This window comes from Neltuma alba, unplaced genomic scaffold (genome assembly GCF_004799145.2).
Source record: "Neltuma alba isolate B1F8T4 unplaced genomic scaffold, ASM479914v2 tig00003204_pilon, whole genome shotgun sequence".
Classification (NCBI taxonomy): Eukaryota; Viridiplantae; Streptophyta; class Magnoliopsida; order Fabales; family Fabaceae; genus Neltuma; species Neltuma alba.
In genome coordinates this window covers 130,887-149,039 of record NW_021633187.1, presented here as the reverse complement: position 1 = coordinate 149,039, position 18,153 = coordinate 130,887, and the positions used below count along the sequence as shown (strand labels likewise).

Below are 18,153 nucleotides of genomic sequence, written 5' to 3'. Positions count from 1 at the left end.
TAAAGAAGTTATGGCACGAGCAATTGCCAATGGAATGTAGAGGCCTACCCATTGCACTTGTGGCTATGGGAACTTGCTTGAAAGGAAAAGGAGTTGATGAGATGAATGTTATGTTATATAGGCTGAGGAATGCGAAGCCAAACAATGTGGATAAAGGTGTGAGGGATGCTTTTGCTTGTCTTGAATTAAGCTATGGTTATTTGGCGACCCCAGAAGCCAAGTTGTTGTTGTTAATGTGTGCTATGTTTCCTGAAGATCATAACATTGTTGTTGAAGATCTTTTCAGATATGGAGTGGGATTAGGCCTATGTAGAGATGTAGACTCTTTTGAAATAGCAAGGAGCGAAGTTACAACAATTATAAATTATCTCATTGACTCCTCATTGTTGATGCACTATTCACCAAAGTTCAACACATATGCAGAAAAATATGTGAAATTGCATGATACGGTTCGTGATTTTGCTTTGTGGAAAGCATCTAAAGAGAATCGTACCATTACGGTAAGTTGTACAAAAGAAATGAATGGATTGATTGCTGATGAAGCGGTAAAAAATTGCTATGCCATATCTTCTTGGCATGACACCAACAAATTACTTGAATTTTCTTCTCAATTAGATACCCCAAGACTTGAGTTTCTATTGTATGTTCAAGAGAGCCCTTGGATATATCACATGTGTCATTTGAAGGCACTAAGGGACTCAAGACATTGATTATTATGTGCATGGCTTATTGGAGTGGGATTGAACTGCAACCTCAATCAATCCAACACTTGTTTAATCTACGAACTTTGCGATTACAAGGTTGGGATTTACATGACATCTCTTTGTGGTAAGCCTTAAAAGACTTGAAATTCTTGACTTGAGAGGTAGTAAATTCAAAAGAATGCCAAATGGAATTGAAAAATTAAACAAGTTGAAGTTGTTAGATTTGTCAAATTGTAAAACAGATGAATGTTGTTATAAGTAATAGGAAGGTGTTCACAATTAGAAGAGTTGTATGTTTCCACACATTCTCCACATTCAGAAAACGAAAATTGCTATGAGTACCTTATGGCCCCCCCTGGTTTGATGAAATTGACAAGGTATAAGTTAGCAATTGGGGAGCATAGCTTAGGCTTGGTATTTCAGAATGAAGACACGAGATCATTATGGTTGGGTCAGTTAAATATGTCTATATTAGGTGCAACAATCAAGGATCTTGCACAAAGAGCATCTTCAATAAAATTTTATGAGCTTGAGGGAGGCAGCAAACTCTCTCATGCCTAATATTGTCCAAGCTGTAGGAGGCATGTATGGGTTAACTAAAACTCAGTCTTGAGAGGTGTTCAGAGATCGAATGTATTACCAGCGAAACTACTTTTCATGAAGATGTGGTTGTCCCCAAATTGGATGAGTTAGTGCTAACACTAATGGATAATCTTAAAGAACTATATCATGGTCCTTCTCCTTGTAGCTTTTTCCAAAAGCTGGAAAGACTTACTCTATCCAATTGCCCTCAATTGCTCCACATATTCCCTGCTAAGTGCAACTTATGCAACCTTAAGTTTCTCAAAATCTCAATTGTCCGATGTTGACATATCTCTTCCCTATCTCTGCTGCTTGCACTTTGTCATCCTTAGAAGAGCTCCAAATAGAAGGCTGTAGTGAATTGAAGCATGTAATAAAGGGAGGGGTGATGGTGATGTATGGAAGAGTTCAAGATTCCCAAAATTAAAAATAATGTCTATTGATGATTGTTGCAAATTAGAATATGTATGCCCTGTCTTTTTAGCTCAAAGATTTGTACAATTGCAGCATCTATCCATAGCAAATGCTCCCCAGATGAAATTTGTGTTTGGAGAAAACGGTGGTGAAGAACAACCAATGCATCATCAATATGAAACCCAGATAGTGCTTCCTCTCTTGGAACATCTCAAGCTTGAAAGTCTTTCAAATCTTGCTAGAATTTGCTTAGGGAGCTGTCATCCAAGATGGACATCTATAAAGACAATAGAATGGAGGGATTGTCCAAATATGGTACGCATTTACTCTCCCATACTTTAATTTGATTTGCAAGAATGTTAAAAACTATTAAAAGATTTTCATATAAAAAATATCTTTGTTGACATGATTAATGTTCTTTGAGCATGCTTTAAATAGCAAATACTGTTCATGGGAATACATATTGAGAGATGATCAGGTCAATTAGTCAATTCACATTATGTAATTAAAAATAAGAAATGAAATTAGAATATCTCAAGGCATGCATTATTCTTTTTGAATATTTGAATCTCACTTTGCTTTTGGTTTAGAAGTGCTCCGCGTTAAGAAAATAAAAATGCAATTACTCATGGCAACCTTTTTACTTATGGCAACTTTTGGTTTACAACCGTATATATTATGCAAATGGAAATGCAAGGGTTTAGGTATAAATTTATTTCAAAAATTTTCACTCAGGAACAATATTATTTCAGAATTTTTTTTTTTTTAGTTTAAGGTTGCCTCTATGTTGCCTCTTATCATTAAAATGTAACACTCTATAACACCTTATCTTTATACACCAGTAAGGTTATTCTAGATGATTTCAAACCGCTAAAAGCCATATTTCATCTTGAGAATTTTTTTTTCTTTTGAAAACACTTCCCAAACACAAGGATTGATCCTGTTTAGGAAATGAGATTTTTTGAAATTTTTTAAATTGTCGAAAACCTACTTTCAATGGACCTTGTCTAGTGGTTCAAGTACTTGATTTAACCCTTTTATAAAATTGGTAAAATTATCTTAAGACTCAGGCTAAGCCCCACACTTAGCAAATAATCAACACAAAATTCTTCTACTTGAGCAACTTCTCTATCCCTGGGCACGCACGCGGCATACACTTGCCCTTACATTATAAGACAAGTAAATATAATTAGCTATTATTACCTCTACTTTACCACCATCCAGCCATCAAAGCATATGACACTCACTTGTTGGCTACAAAAGCCCTTACTTTCCTCTTTATGGAGGTGTATATTGCCCGCATTCTCCTTACATAATTACATATATTTATGTACAAAACCATAGCCATACATGACTACCAAATACTATAAGTATAAAACAACAAAATAATACTTATATGACAACAACTAAAAACTTCTTTGGTGTCTCCACCTCCAGATCTTCTCTATAAGCTTGCCTTTCTCTTGAGGAACTTGCTACTTTGTTGATACATGGAAGAAGAGGGGTGAGATTTGAGAGAATCTCAGTAGCAATAGTAATTAGTCAAGCATGTAAATAGCCAATGTAATTTAGAACAATACCTTATAAGCAAATACACATGGCCACAGTACCAACTCAGGCAAGGATATTACATGTTTAAAGACATGCATGGCAAATAAACATGCAAACAACCAAATGCAAACTATATAAGAATCAATAAGTTTCACTACCTTTTATTTCTTCTTCCAAGTTACATCCTCTTGCTTGAACTTCCTTAGCTTTGCTTCCTCCTTAATTTTGATAGGAATTATTGAATCCAATAATTAATATATACATTTATAGGAACAAATTAATACTTAACTTGGGTACATTACCATTCATCATAAATCTTTCCCATTCCCAAACTCTCATTTGACTCTTTAACTTGTTTCTCTAATTCCTAACTTATGTTTGGAAAATCTTTCCTTATACTACCCCAAATAATTTTACTTTCTAAATCCATTGGAATCTTTAAATCTAACATAACTCATCTTCTTCATATTCAAATAGTGCTGGCCGAACAGGGTAGGGAAAGAAAAAGCATGAATCCAACTTCATTGCTTTAAATCATAATATGAAAACCTTAAACTATGTCTTAGATGTAGCTAAAAAATTTAAAACACTTATTCCTTATTTTTGCATTTTTAAAGCAGTGGCTATTTCCACCCTTAATTATTCCAAGAATTTACATTTAAATGGTATTCATCGTCTTCAGTACATCCTAGCATATTGGAGGCTTAAAAATCATACTGTTCTATTATTATAGAGTTTTAAAACAGTAGCTATTTTTTCATTCAGTCATGAAAATTTCCACATAGTAGACATCCATCATCAGCCATTTACATAGCACTTAAACAACTCAAGTATCGTCTCATTTGAACACTTAATCATCTTCTAAACTTCTGAACAACTTTGCAATTTAATCTGAATTTTTCCCAGATTTAAAATCATGTGTCCAAATCCAAATTTTGCGAGCATTCCTTTTCATACATCACACCAATGGTATATAATGCAAGTCCATTAGCTTTTGGTACCATTTTATTGCCTTAAAATTTTGGGCTCTTGAAGCTTCTAACTGCACACCACAAACAGTACCAATACTCATTTTCATGAATCATTTAGCAGTGTTAGATTCCTTATTTTGAAAGATCTAATCATAGTTTTAATGAAAACTGAATAACAGCCTTAAATCTGGAAATTTCCAGCTTCTTAGATTGCTCTTAGCCCATCCTTTTTATATCCAAGTATGACGTAGGCACATAGTACCATTATTACCTATATTAGTATATTTATCAGCACTTAACCATAGTCTTCATACGCTATACACCTACAGCCCCAGCAAATATATAACTATATATATATATATAACATTTCAGATTTTAGCATCATTTCTTTGAATTTAGGGAATTTCCAGGTACAAGCTTACTGTTTTTCCATCATATTGGAGTGTTTGGGCATGCTTAAACAATCTAAAATGCTTATCTAATATTTAGGAACTTCAAACAGCAAGTTCTCAATACATTTCAGCCTTGAAAATTTAAATCCATGAAGCTTCCATCCTCACACACTAATTAACATTCATATAACTTAGCATTTAAACACTCATGCAATTTCCATAAGCAAAGTTGAATAATACTCTCCTGAAACAAAAACTTCACATTCGAAACTTTCTTCCCCTGAACCAATATTCAACATGCAAGTAGTGAAATCAATCCCACAAGCTTTAGTGTATCATCTACACATGATTTCTAAACCCAATCACCCCCTGTTTCAGAAAAATCACCACCCAAACATCATACTCAGCATGCAAGCTAAAAGACAAGCTTTATTAGTCAAGTCCTAACCTTCCCCATCACTTTGTTACACTATCATTCCAACTTCTTCGGTCTCCCTCTTTAAGGCCATATTTTCAGCCCCCAACAACTCATAAAAAATGCAGCAGTAGAGGAAAAGAAGGATGGAATGAGAGTTAGGAAGTTTACCTTGACCGATCAATCGGTTTGCATGTATTGTTGTTGTACCAAAAACAACATTGCTTATGAGTGAAAATTTTCGGAGCATGTTTGCACATTAACCCAATATGCAATTACCAATAGCAATTAAAAAAACATACGTTATAATTTTCATCATTCCTTAATTAAACTATGGATTTCTTTTTTCTTTTCTAAACTAAACTAACAACACTAATATTTTTTTTAAAATTTTTGGACAATTACTATAACTGACATATAAGTCAAAATTTATTGTGGAGAATGATTAAAATTATAATTTTAATACGGGACTTAATGAGAATTAACTGACTTCCATTCATTGAATTAAAAAAATTCCTTGCATGCTGATAAAAAATTTCCTAACACCTTTTTTTTCCTCAAGTAAAACGAAGGCCCTTAATAGAAGTTGGGCATCGCCGTCTTTACAAAATATTTATGGATAATCCAGCCATTATATGCATTTTGTTATTTTATATTTTGGTCATTCGACTTATTCATCATTTCTACGGCCCACAATAAATATACGTCATTGTAAAGTCCATTTTCTTATATATGGATGTGGCTGATCTTTATATGTTTAATTTTCCAAATAACTGATAGACTAAGTCCATGCAAGAATAACACAGCTACATATAGAATTTTAATTAATCTCGATTATTTATCATATTATAGCACATATGTCACTGGTTTTCATTTTTATTTTCTTCCCTTTTTTCCTCTTTCACAAAGGATTTTCAGGAACTCGAGGGCCATCAACTGAGGAATGAAGAATACATGTTATTGCCAACTATAGAAATTCCAACATTTCAATACCTCAAAGAATTAACTTTGGGAGAATGTGCAAGACTGAAATTTGTCTTTTCTACTCATATCTATCAAAGTCTTCCAGAGTTAACCTCAGTGACCATATCTTGTTGTGAGGAGTTGGAGGCAATTTTTTCAGGGAATGGAGAGACTCAAAAGAATCTATCCATCACTGAATCTTGTCTGCTGAAATTGAACAGATTGAAAATCTTTGGTTGCAACAAGCTTAAATTCATTTTATCTTTCATGATCAGTGCTTCTGGTACCTTAATACTTCCTCAACTAAGCACTCTAATCATATCAAATTGTTCTCAAATGGAAGAAATTTTCAAGTGCTCAAATATTGAACATCATGACATTGACAGTGAAAGGGAGCTCACATTACCAAGCATGAAACATATGGAGCTTAAGAACTTGCCAAGACTTGTTAATATGATCAGCCAAGGGTTTAACTTTAAGTTGCACACAGGGGAGTTTTGCAGAGTTGAGGTTCATGACTGCCCAAAACTCATGCCAATTAAGAGGGCAACTATTGACTGGTCAAAAGAGGTATGTAATATTCTGTATTTTTGTTTCTCTTTTTTTTTGGTTGTTGTAATGTTCTGTTCGCTACTCCAGTCTAATTCATTCATTCCTTTCACATGCATATGCACTTGAAATCTACATGCGAAAGCTGCTTTGGAAACAAATGATCCTACATTTAATACAATATTCCTTTGTAGTTCTTCACATGTATCAATCTTCACATGCGTTTTATTTTCTTTTTGTAATCTACATCGAATGTACTATTATGCAGGGAACAAACCATATGAAATCTGGTTTAGTTTATCAACTTGTGACTACCTCGGTGCTGCCAACACAAATACGATACGAATTTTTCTCATGATACCTTTCACTTGTATGTTATGTGCAGGGACTTATAAGGAAATATGTGTTGAAAGACAGCCAATTAAATAATAACGAGGCTCTCAATCATCCTCTTTCTGTTCTAAATCCTAGAGAGCTTGATAGTCAAGCTTCTAGAGTTGAACACCGGTGGCGAGTCATTGGTGATTATGAGCAAGAAGAAACCAACAACTCAGAGCAACAAATGCTAGGAGGTCTTGTTCCCACACAAGTTTTGAGCTTCCAATATCTTTGTTCCTTAAAAGTAACTCATAGTAAAAAGTTGAAGTTTTTGTTCTCAATGAGCACTTTCGTCCACAACAGCCTTCCCAAGTTGACTTCCCTGACCTTAGCTGATTGTGAGGAATTAGAGGAAATAATTACGGAAAATAAGGAACATCAAATCATGTCCAATGTTCAAGTTTGCTTCCCAGAATTAAGACAGTTGGTGGTTGAGAGGTGCAACAAGCTCAAAAGACTCTTCTCTATGTCCATGACTATTAGTCTTCCACAGCTAGACTCTTTGTGGATAAGTGAGGCTAATCAATTAGAGGCGATTTTTGGACATGGTAGTGAAAAGGATGCCAGCTATGGTGAGACATCTGTGCTTTCAAGCTTGAGGATGATAGAACTAAGAAATTTGCCAAATTTGATGAGTGTTTGTGAAGGGTTAGAGTTTCAAGGGCAGTTAAGCAACATCAACATACACAACTGCCCCAGATTTGTGGATTCAAGTTTGGGAAGGGCCCTTCAACAATTGGCAATAATGTCGGTATGAATCAATATTCTGTATTATATTTAGCTATACCAGATTTCTTTTTGTCTTTTTTAATTGAAAATGTAGTTCTTGCAGGTTTTAACAGAAGATTCAAATGTTCAAACATCATCAAATGCAGAAAAACAATTGCCTGTAAATGAAGAAAAAGGGATGATGTTGATCTCAAGCGCAGAGTACTTGTCTTTGGAGGATTCAAATGACCTCATATATGTATGGGAGGGTCCCAGTTTTTTCATGTTCCAAAATCTTAAGCAGTTATGTCTGAGTGGATGTAGAAAATTGAAGTGCATCTTCTCTAGCACTGTGATTAGAAGCCTCCCATGTTTGGAGTATCTAAGCATTGAAGAATGTGAGGAGATGGAGGAAATAATGTCATCAGAAGAAGAGCATCATCACTTTCCAAGTTCTTTCTGCTTCCCACAACTTCACACTCTGGTTGTCTTTAGATGTAGAAAGTTGAAATGGCTCTTCCCCTCTTTGACCTCTTCTCAACCTCTTCCACAATTGAAATATCTAAGGATTAAAGAGTGCTCTCAACTAAAGGGACTTTGCAGTTGCAAACTAGAAATCCAAGAAGAAGGGTTTTACAACAACATACTTCCAGAGCTGATAGATCTTCATGTTAAGGATTGTCCCATCTTCTCCAAAATCACACTTTCTGCTCTTCAAAGGTATGCACATTTATACTATCCACACCTACCCATATTAAGAATTTCTTATTTTCTTTACTGGTATTATATTCTTTAATTGCTCAACTTAGAAATTTTGGCACAGCACACCTTACAAAAGTTTTATACTTCACTAGTTCTTAATATAAGATCTATTTCGTAGTACAATTTATACTTTAAAATGGGGACTTAGGCCTAATGTTTCCTTATTTATATACTGCCTCCTCTGTGATCCTCTTTCTTCTCAAAAGATGTACTACGTCCATTTCTAAATATAAAGATTACATTACAAATTAAGTCTTATATTTAGTATCAGATATAGTAATTGATATACAATTTTTGGAAGAACAACAAAATTAAACGTTTATTTTAACACATGCTTCATGTTTTGCTCAGATTCATTCTTTCTATACTCTGGTAAATGTCTACTGCAAATTGATTTTGATAGTGTCTTTATTTCTCATATTCTTTACAGTCAAGCAGCGACAAAACGAAGATACAGATTTTGGTGATGACGAGGATGATGATGGCATATAATTTGTACCATTTGCTTCTATTTATCACTTCAAGATGCATTGCATACAGTCAATATTGCAGAAGGGATATTCATTTGTCTCATTTTTATTTAAGTGCTTTGGTTTTTTGTTGTCTACATGCACAAATCATTTTTATTTAAGCCGAAATGATCTGAAAAATGATGAATCGAATAACATGTCAATGCTTCTTACAAATCAATGAATTAATAAAATTTCCACAGATTTTTTTTTTTGATTGAACAGCCTTAGTAGATTGAGTTTAGACTATAAATATTATTAAAAAATTTTGCCTGCATGAATATTATTGGATTTAATTAATGTTACTTTCAAATTTAAGTTTAATAAAGAAAATAAGGAGAAATGAATTTAAAGCAAGGAACAAAAAATCGAATCAGATATTAAATCAGTTGAGGTAATGGTTTAAAGGTCAATTGGTAAGACCGGAATCAATTGGGGATTAAACCAGTCATGTTAAAATAACAAAATTTAATTGAAAGTAATAAAATATAACAACATTAATAATCAATAATAACAAAATACAAGAAAATATAACAATAGTTTAATTATAATAATAATAAAGTATAACAACATTGATAATTTTGATTTTTACAATTTTTTAATAACTAAAATTAATATTCATTGATCCCAAAATTATCATTAAAATTTATTCAAATCTATAGTGACTGAGATATCAGGAGCTGAATAAGAAAAAATACTAACAGCAACATAATCATTCAAACTAGTTCACACAGGTTTTCACTAGTTTGACCAGTTCGATTTTTGTTCAACTCCTATCCAATTTAATGTCTAAACCAAACTGGTTCATCAATTTCCTTCTTGAACCGAATGGTTTGATCTTTTTTCTTTTTAATTTATTCAAGGAAAAATTTCAGAAAAGGTCCTTGGAATATGGAAAATTCCAGATTGGGTCCTGGAATTTTGAAAATGACAGAAAGGGTCAGTGACCCAATTTGTCATTTGTCAAATGAAGAGGAATTAACAACTTTGCCCTCATTTGTATTCATTCGCTACAATGATTTAAGGAATCACTATAATGGTTTAGGCATTACCTAGATTCGTGTAGCGAATAACTACTCATTTTTTTTATATTCAAGTGTCTTGTTATTAACTATAACTAATTTTGTAATTACTAGAACAATGTAAGCATTACCTAGATTCATGTAGAGAATAACTATTCATTTTTTCATAGTCAGGTATCTTATTATTATCAAGTATCTTATTATTAACTACAATCATATAATCACTAGAATACTGTAAGCGTTACCTAGATTTGTGTAGAGAATAACTACTCACTTTTGTTTAGCCAAGGGCAAAATTGTCAATTGGTCTTAATTTCACAAATGACAGATTAGGTCACTGACCCTTTCTGTCATTTTTGAAATTCCAAGACTCAATCTGGGATTTCATATATTTCAAGGACATTTTCTAGAATTTTCCCTTTATTCAAAGAGATATTCATTCACTCATCATATTCTCAAACGCGAATTATATGAAGAAGCAGGTTGTCCACTCCCTTGTTAGTCCCTTGACTTAAAAATGGAGTGACCATCTTTGCGTTAGAATAGTTTTGTCTTGAGAATCATAGAAGTATGCTTTAGAAAAGTTTCTTTTTTTTTTTTAAAAAAAAAGGAGTAGACACTAACCATTTAAGGTTATAAGCAGAATAAAACTAGCAACCTTCCAATTGCAAGTAAAAGAAGGCATAATATTTAAAATTATGTTTATTTTAAAGTGGCATTGATTAAGAAAAAGGCAAGTTTTCTAAATCTTATGACTTGCAGACTGAGTTGTTTCCTTAGCATGTTTCTTTCTCAGATATTTTGCCTACTACATTTTTTCTTTTGACCTTCAAATGCCTCGGTTCGGAAGCAGCACTTTTCATGCTTGTGTGATCCGTCGGCCCATTAGTAAGCCCGTGGATCACCTCTTTTTGGGTGAAATAAGCCCGTGGATCTCTTATTGGGCCCCTAAACACTGTTAAATCTCTTAAATTAGGTTTAAAACATATATCATGGCATGCATGTTCCAGTATTTATATGTTCATTGATGGCAATATATATATATATATATATATATATATATATATATATGATGACCCGCCAACCCATTTCTCTCTACATTTTTGAATGTTTTAAATTAAACTTTGGTCTTTTAACCCTAAAATTGTTAGGCTTAAATGATAATTTTTGGTTATTTTAAAAATTAAACTCTATATGTTAGTATTTTAAGAATGTTTTATCAATATTCAAGATTTTAATATCATCATTTTTTTAATAATTTTAAAGCTAAAAGACTAGAATATACTTTTTAAAATTAAGAGACCAAATTAAAACTCCTTGTAAAGTCAAAAGTCAAAGGATTAAATCTACTTTAGCCTAAATTAAACTAGACTGAATGCAAATTGATTGTATATTTTTATAAAATTACATAATTAAATTAATCAAAAACTTGTAAATATAAACATAATTTACTTTTAAACATTTATTTATGCATTACCCTTTTCTCTAAACAAAACAATGAACTTTTTCCCCCCAGAATTACCCTTTTCTCTCAATTGTTTCACGAACAAATATCTTCTCCATCAGCCTCGAAGCTTCAACACGATCATACCAGAGCTCGTCTTCTAGCGGCGCTGTACCTGCCGGAATGGTTCACATTCCTCAGATGTTTAACATATCATTGGCCACAGCTAAGTTTGATAACTATCATCCCATCACGAGTTCATGAGTAATGGCTTTGTCATTTTTTATTCTATAACTGCATTTTGATCAGGATTTTAGCTGCCATAGTTCTTCATCATTGTCAAGGTAAATCAAGTACAAGATGGACACACAGACACACACATATGGTTAGATCATCTTGCTGCCATTAGGCATCAATAAAGGATTCCATCCATTGTAAACCTGAGACATGTAAGTATTGAACGACAAAAAGGAGGGGAATACAATCACGCAAGCTCCAGAGTTACAGAGCACATATTTCTCAGTACTGAGAAATATTACTATCTCGGGCGGGTTTTAATTCAGCACAACCATGAATACTGTGTGCTTATTACTGTAATGCAATTTAAACTATTTAAAATTTGATATGGATGGTTCAGATCTAATACGTAATTTTATCAATAATCAATTTATTTTTTTAAATAAGTGTTATTATAAAATTATCTTTTAGATTTTGTATCTATTAAAGTAAAAAATAATTAAAATATATAAAAAAATTTAATTCAATTTAAACCATTTAAAATTGATCTGGATGGTCTATATTAAGATGAGCAATCTATGCTTATCATTATGACAAGTATCGAATGTGCCCCCATTATAAAACCTAGTTAGAAATTCATTCTGGTTCTAATTCTTAAATATAAGAACTTAATCAATTTTGTACTTTATATTTATCTATTTTTGTCCAAATAATTCATATAGTAATTGCATATGTTAAAGGATTTTTACCAAAAGTAGTTACAATATACATAATTAATAAGGATATTTTGAATAAGAGTATCCATTTATTACAAATAACCAACTTAATTAATTTTTTTAATATTCATAAATTAGTTATCTAGGTTTTATATTAAACATCCAAGGCACTACATGTTAACATATATGTAATAAAATTGGCAATTAGTACATCCAACATACATATGGAAGCCTATCATGCGATACAATCTTAATGCGAGAAATGCTTTGGGTGAAAATCTATAAGCTAAAGGATATTATAACATTTTAACTTCTTAGGTTAAAACTTTTGAGGGAGAAAAAGAATTTAGAATACAGTCATACACACACATATATCCAACTGTAAAACAAGTAAAAATTTGGAAGCGTAGTTCCGTTCTTTTTCATTAAGTTTTGACAAATAAAATGCCGAACAGAAATCAATACGCAGAGACTGGCAATGTTCTCTAATACAACGTGATAGATATACTACCCCCGTCCTTAATATATATATATATAAGACCCAACTAATTAACTTGAAGAGATTAAGAAAATTATTAAATTACTTAATTATAGCATATGTTATATGATATTTTTAAAATACTTATGTGGATTATTAGATTATATATTAATTTATAAGTAAGATCAACTAGCTTAGAGAAACATGACAAATATATATAGTTTAAAGTAATTTAATAACTTTTTTAATTTTCTCAAATTAGTTAATGGGATCTTACATTAAAAACCAATAATAATAGAGCAGCATATAGTAATTACCAGGTTGAGATGGTAAACACAAAGAAAACTCTCATATTCACTCGTATGGGAGGGAAAGATTAATTAAAGAGAAAGAACTCTTTTAATTAATTCGAATAAAAATGACAATATTGTGAGAATTAGCCTTGCAGATTGTAGTCGATAGAGCTGTACCATGTCCAACACTTGATCCAACCAAAAATTAATATAATAATATATAGAGGTAAAGGATATTTTTGCCCCATAGTATTTCATCCTCAAGAAAATTGTGAGACGGTACGTATTCAAAAATACTATTTATAATCCTTAATATAAGGAGTTAGTTTGATATTTAATTTGATTTTAAATATAAGAACCCAATCTACTTTATTTTTCAAATTTATTTATTTTTTTCTTCAAAGTAATTCTTGTAATAATTGCACATGTTAAAAGTTCCATCACATGACAATTCTAGCTAATACACATGATTAGCAAGAGTATTTTAGGGAAGATAAAACCCATTTATTATAAATAATTAACTTAACAAATTTTCATAATCTATTTAAATTAATTAACTAGCTCTTATATTAAGGACCGGAAATCTTTTGTTTTTTATTTTTTTTTTGTTTTTTTGGGGGGTTTCAAACTCCATTTGATTTTTCTCGCCAACGGAAAAAAAACACGGTTTGATGTATTCGATTCAAATTATTTCATTTAGATAGATTATAAATTATGAAACATGCTAGGAGTACATAATAATGTTTCAATAATAATACTACCTCCAGTCTTTAATATAAGACCTTATTTGACTTTTATTTTGGTCCTAATTATAAGACCGCAATCCACTTTGTCTCCTATATTTATGTATTTTTTCAAGGTAGTCCTTCTAATAATGGTAATTCTAACCAATAAACTTGATTAACAAGGAAATTTTAGGAAAGACAATACCTATTTATTACAAATAACTAACTTAATTTATTTTCTTAATTAATATTATCAAATTAGTCAACTAGTTTTCATAATTAGAACCGCAAGTAGTATTAAAGGTATATGCCATTATGCCTAAATTTGGGACTAAGTTCGGATAGATAGGGCTACTTTTAGTGACCGATAGTTCATTAGTTCATGCCAACCACACAGACTATATTACTCTTTTTCTTTTAACCTGTAAAAACTTTATTACTTGCAACTTACGAAAGGTGAAGTATTTGCTCCTACTTGCACTATTAAAAAAAATTGACTTTCAACGGCCACTTGCTGAAAGTCAAGGAGCTGCTGTTGAAAACTTTTAGCGACAACAGTCAAGTCGTTGCCATAGTGACTATCAATGAAACTTATGAGCTGTGACAAAAAGAGTCGCTGTTGAAAGTATAGTTTCAGTGACGACCCAAAAGTCGCCATTAAAGACCTTATCAATGGTGACACAAAAGTCACTGCTGAATGACCCTTATGTGTCGCCGTTGAAGACCCTTTCAGTGGTAGACTTAAGTCACTGCTAAAAGTGTTACTGGAGAAATTAGAACCACCATCGACCACTACCACATCATCACCAGTTGGCCATCGACCGCCGGTTGGTCGCCAAGTGTCACCACTTCACTTGCCGCCTTGCCTATGTCATGTGTCCACACCTAGATGTGTCACATCACCAATTGGTTATTATTACCATAAATATGGTCCTTCCATAGTTCGAACTCCTGACCTCATCCTTCTGCGTCCTTTTTTCTTGCTATTGAGATGGAATAGATTTGTTGATAATTGTTGTAAAATCAAATATATATAATAGCAATAAAATATTAAAAAACTACCTTTTAGTGGTGATAAAAAAAGTTGTCATTGAAAGTGTCCTTGGGTATTATATTAAATATTATTAAATAATATACTATTAGTAAATATTCGTATTTGATTTTCTTAATTGATTAAAATATTTATTTATAATATCCATTTTGCATTAAAAACTATAATCCATACAATATTATTTGTTATTTTTTTATTTCTAATTATTTAAGATATTGTATTATTTATTTTAATATTTATATTTGTAATTATGAAATATGAAAATAGTATATAAAAATAATAAAATTTAATTATAAATTTTATCATGATTATTTAACTCTCACACACACACACAATTATAATATCTCATTTTTATACATACTCATTCCTTTATCCTTCTCTCTCTCTCTTACTCTCTAACAAATCATATTATTTCTGTAACCCTCTCCTTCTCTTTCACACACAATAAAATGTAAAAATACTTTATTTTGTCATAACAAACCATATTAATAAACAAACTTATTGCCTAAATATGATTTTTTTAATAAAAAACTTGAAAGAATAATAAAAAGTTAAAATAGATTTTCAATAGCAACTCCTTTTAGTGATGACAAAAAAGGTCATCGCTGAAAGGTGCTTTCAGTGGACATGTATAGTCATTGCTAAAAGCTTCTTTTAGCGGTGACAATTTCTAGTGGCGATGTTAGGAGTTAGTTTTGAAACTCTCACTTTTGAAAATTGATTTTTAGTGATGACTCTAAAAAGCATTACTTTTAGTAGCAATATTTATGGTCACCGCTAAAAGTAAAATTTTCAACGGAAATCTTTTTTCTTGGGGTAATGTTCGTGCTTCCTACTTCCTAAAATGCATTATCAAAGAAATATTGGCTTCTAATCCATAAGTTTATAAGTTCAAATTTGTGAGGGCCTTACTAATGAGTAATTTATAAGTATATCTATAAGTACTCTTTGAACTTAAAAGTATACCCTAGTCCTGGTAAGTTATTAGTACCCAACTATAACCTAAAATTTTTTCTATCAAAAAATTTTCAATTTTATTTATTTTTAAATAAATTGCGAAACTCTATATGAGCTTGGGCTAAATCCCCAAGGATGGAAAAACAATTAAATCCAATATCCCTCATTCGGACTTAGTTTCATGCTCAAAACGAGGACCACCCACCCTCTCGCTCTTGTATATGTTACCTCGAGTTGGGCTGGCTTTGGGCCTAGAGTTGATCCTTCTTTAATTTGGGCACAAGAAAAGTGGTTGACTTATGCGCATCATGGATTGTGAAGGGCATCCAAAGTTACAAGAACAGCCCAACAACAACAAACAAATGAAAAATCAAAGACATAAAAGAATGACTGGTTCGGGGTAGTTGGATTGTTCGGAAAGGCAACTTCAATTATGTGGTTCATAAGTTCTCAGTCCAAATTTATTCATCTTCGTGGAGTAGGGAAGGAATTACATTTTGTTTATTTTGGATCGAGTAAAAGGAGAAACTAACAATAATTAGCTGCAACGTGTTATTTCTTTGATTTTTTTCAATGCATATTTGCTGTGCGGTTGTCAACTCATAAATTTAAGATAACTTATGGCAAAGATATAAACTTAATTTGTGAACTTAGATCATGAACTCATAAGATCTGAGTTTACTAGCTCATCTTTATCAATATATACTTGACTCGATTAACTTTATAAAAATGGTAAACTTAAAAAGTCAACTCGTGAGTTTAACTTAATTTATGGAAGGCACAAGTTTATGACAAAGTTGACATAATTATGTAAGTTAAAAATAGAAAAATGTTAAATTTATGGAGTCAATTAATATGTGAGTTTGAGTACATGTTTATCTTTGATTTAGTGTGTGTTTGGATTAACCACTGAAATAAAGGGTTTTGATAAAAATGATTTATAAAAAAATTGAATTATGATTTATACGATTAATTTATTACAATTGACGCAGGAGCTCCTTTAAAAACCTTACAATTAAACAAATATTTTAGCTCAAAAATAGATTTTAGAATAAAGAGGTGTTTGGATATGTTCAACAAAACCAACATTTTGCAATATATAATTGCACATCTTGATCTTTTCATATATTAAACTTATGATAGCTATAACAACCGCCACATGCTTTCGGTCCCAAAGAAGATAAGATAACAACTTCTTGTGGTCCAACGAGGATTGATAGAGTCGGATAAGGAAAATACACAGTTTGCGAAGTTCAATACAAGAAAAGTGTTCGATTTTTTTTTCTTTTTGAAAAAAGTTTTTACCACAGAACAAAGGCAAGGACGCATAATTGTCATTTGAATTAATTAATATGATTTTAGGAATTATGGTGTGGTTGTTAGGATATCCTTATCAAGTATTAGTATTATATGAGTCTTAATTACGTTTTTACTTTTATTGAATGAATATCGAGACTATACAAAATTTTATCTTGATAAAAATTTAACTTTCCAGTTTATGAAAATGCATGGACTTTATTGAGACTATATATATATATATATTTGGAAAAACAATCTTCTCCGACTTCTAATTTATAATCATCAAAACATGAGAATCAAATATTTTTGCCCCTCTTTGATCATGACAAAAACTCTAACGCAACAAATTAGTACTCCCTCCGTCTCTTTTTATAAGTAACATTGAACTCCATCATATAGATTAAAAAAAAGTTAGTTAAAATTGGTTAAAAACAATATATGTGTAGAAATTGAAAGTTCTTTGTCCAAAATACCCTTATTTATGTAGGAGAGAGAGCATAAGAAAGAGAATAAGAAAATTATTAACAAAGATGACTGTGAAAGAGAGAACATGGGTGATAGAGAGAGATGATGATTTGGAAAATGAGATAATAAATATAGTGAGTATTAAAATAAGTAATTAATGGGATCAAAATAGGACATTTGGTACAAAAATTTAAGATAACTTGCAAATATTGCTTATATTTGAAGACAAAAAGATATGATAGTTGTTGCTTATAAAAAGAGATGAAGGGAGTATTAAAGGTGCTCTCCCTTAATATATGCACCAACATAATGTGAACGAATTATAGATAAACCAGAAAGAATATTAAGAGGAACAATGAACTGAAATATATTAACAATTTGAGGTAACACAAGTTCATTCCCAAGTTCAATTTCAACAGCCAAAGCATAAGTCATTAATCAACAAATGAAAAAGCAAAGTAAACCGCCTTCGGATCAACTAGTAAGGAGATTGTTTCAGTTTAATAAAAAATCTTGAGTTTCAGATTTGGGAAGGCAAGAATATTGAACCTCGATGATGGAGGTAGCA

At 31.6% G+C, this 18,153-nt stretch overlaps 1 protein-coding gene across 1 annotated transcript; it reads left to right on the top strand.

Annotated features, from left to right (window-relative positions):
* Positions 1–6,328: 6,328 nt before the first annotated feature.
* On the top strand, positions 6,329–8,136 carry LOC114740937 (uncharacterized). Its single transcript, XM_028929190.1, has 4 exons — positions 6,329–6,562; positions 6,927–7,670; positions 7,752–8,079; positions 8,123–8,136. The coding sequence occupies exons 1-4, from the start codon at positions 6,329–6,331 to the stop codon at positions 8,134–8,136; spliced, it is 1,320 nt and encodes a 439-aa protein (XP_028785023.1).
* The last annotated feature ends 10,017 nt before the right edge of the window (positions 8,137–18,153 follow it).

Bases quoted from the DNA above. Each gene is read 5' to 3' on its own strand.
- LOC114740937 (XM_028929190.1), top strand. From the start codon at position 6,329: ATGGAAGAAATTTTCAAGTGCTCAAATATTGAACATCATGACATTGAC. The intron at 6,563-6,926 runs GTATGTAATATT...TGTTATGTGCAG, and splicing joins CTATTGACTGGTCAAAAGAG to GGACTTATAAGGAAATATGT. The intron at 7,671-7,751 runs GTATGAATCAAT...TAGTTCTTGCAG, and splicing joins AACAATTGGCAATAATGTCG to GTTTTAACAGAAGATTCAAA.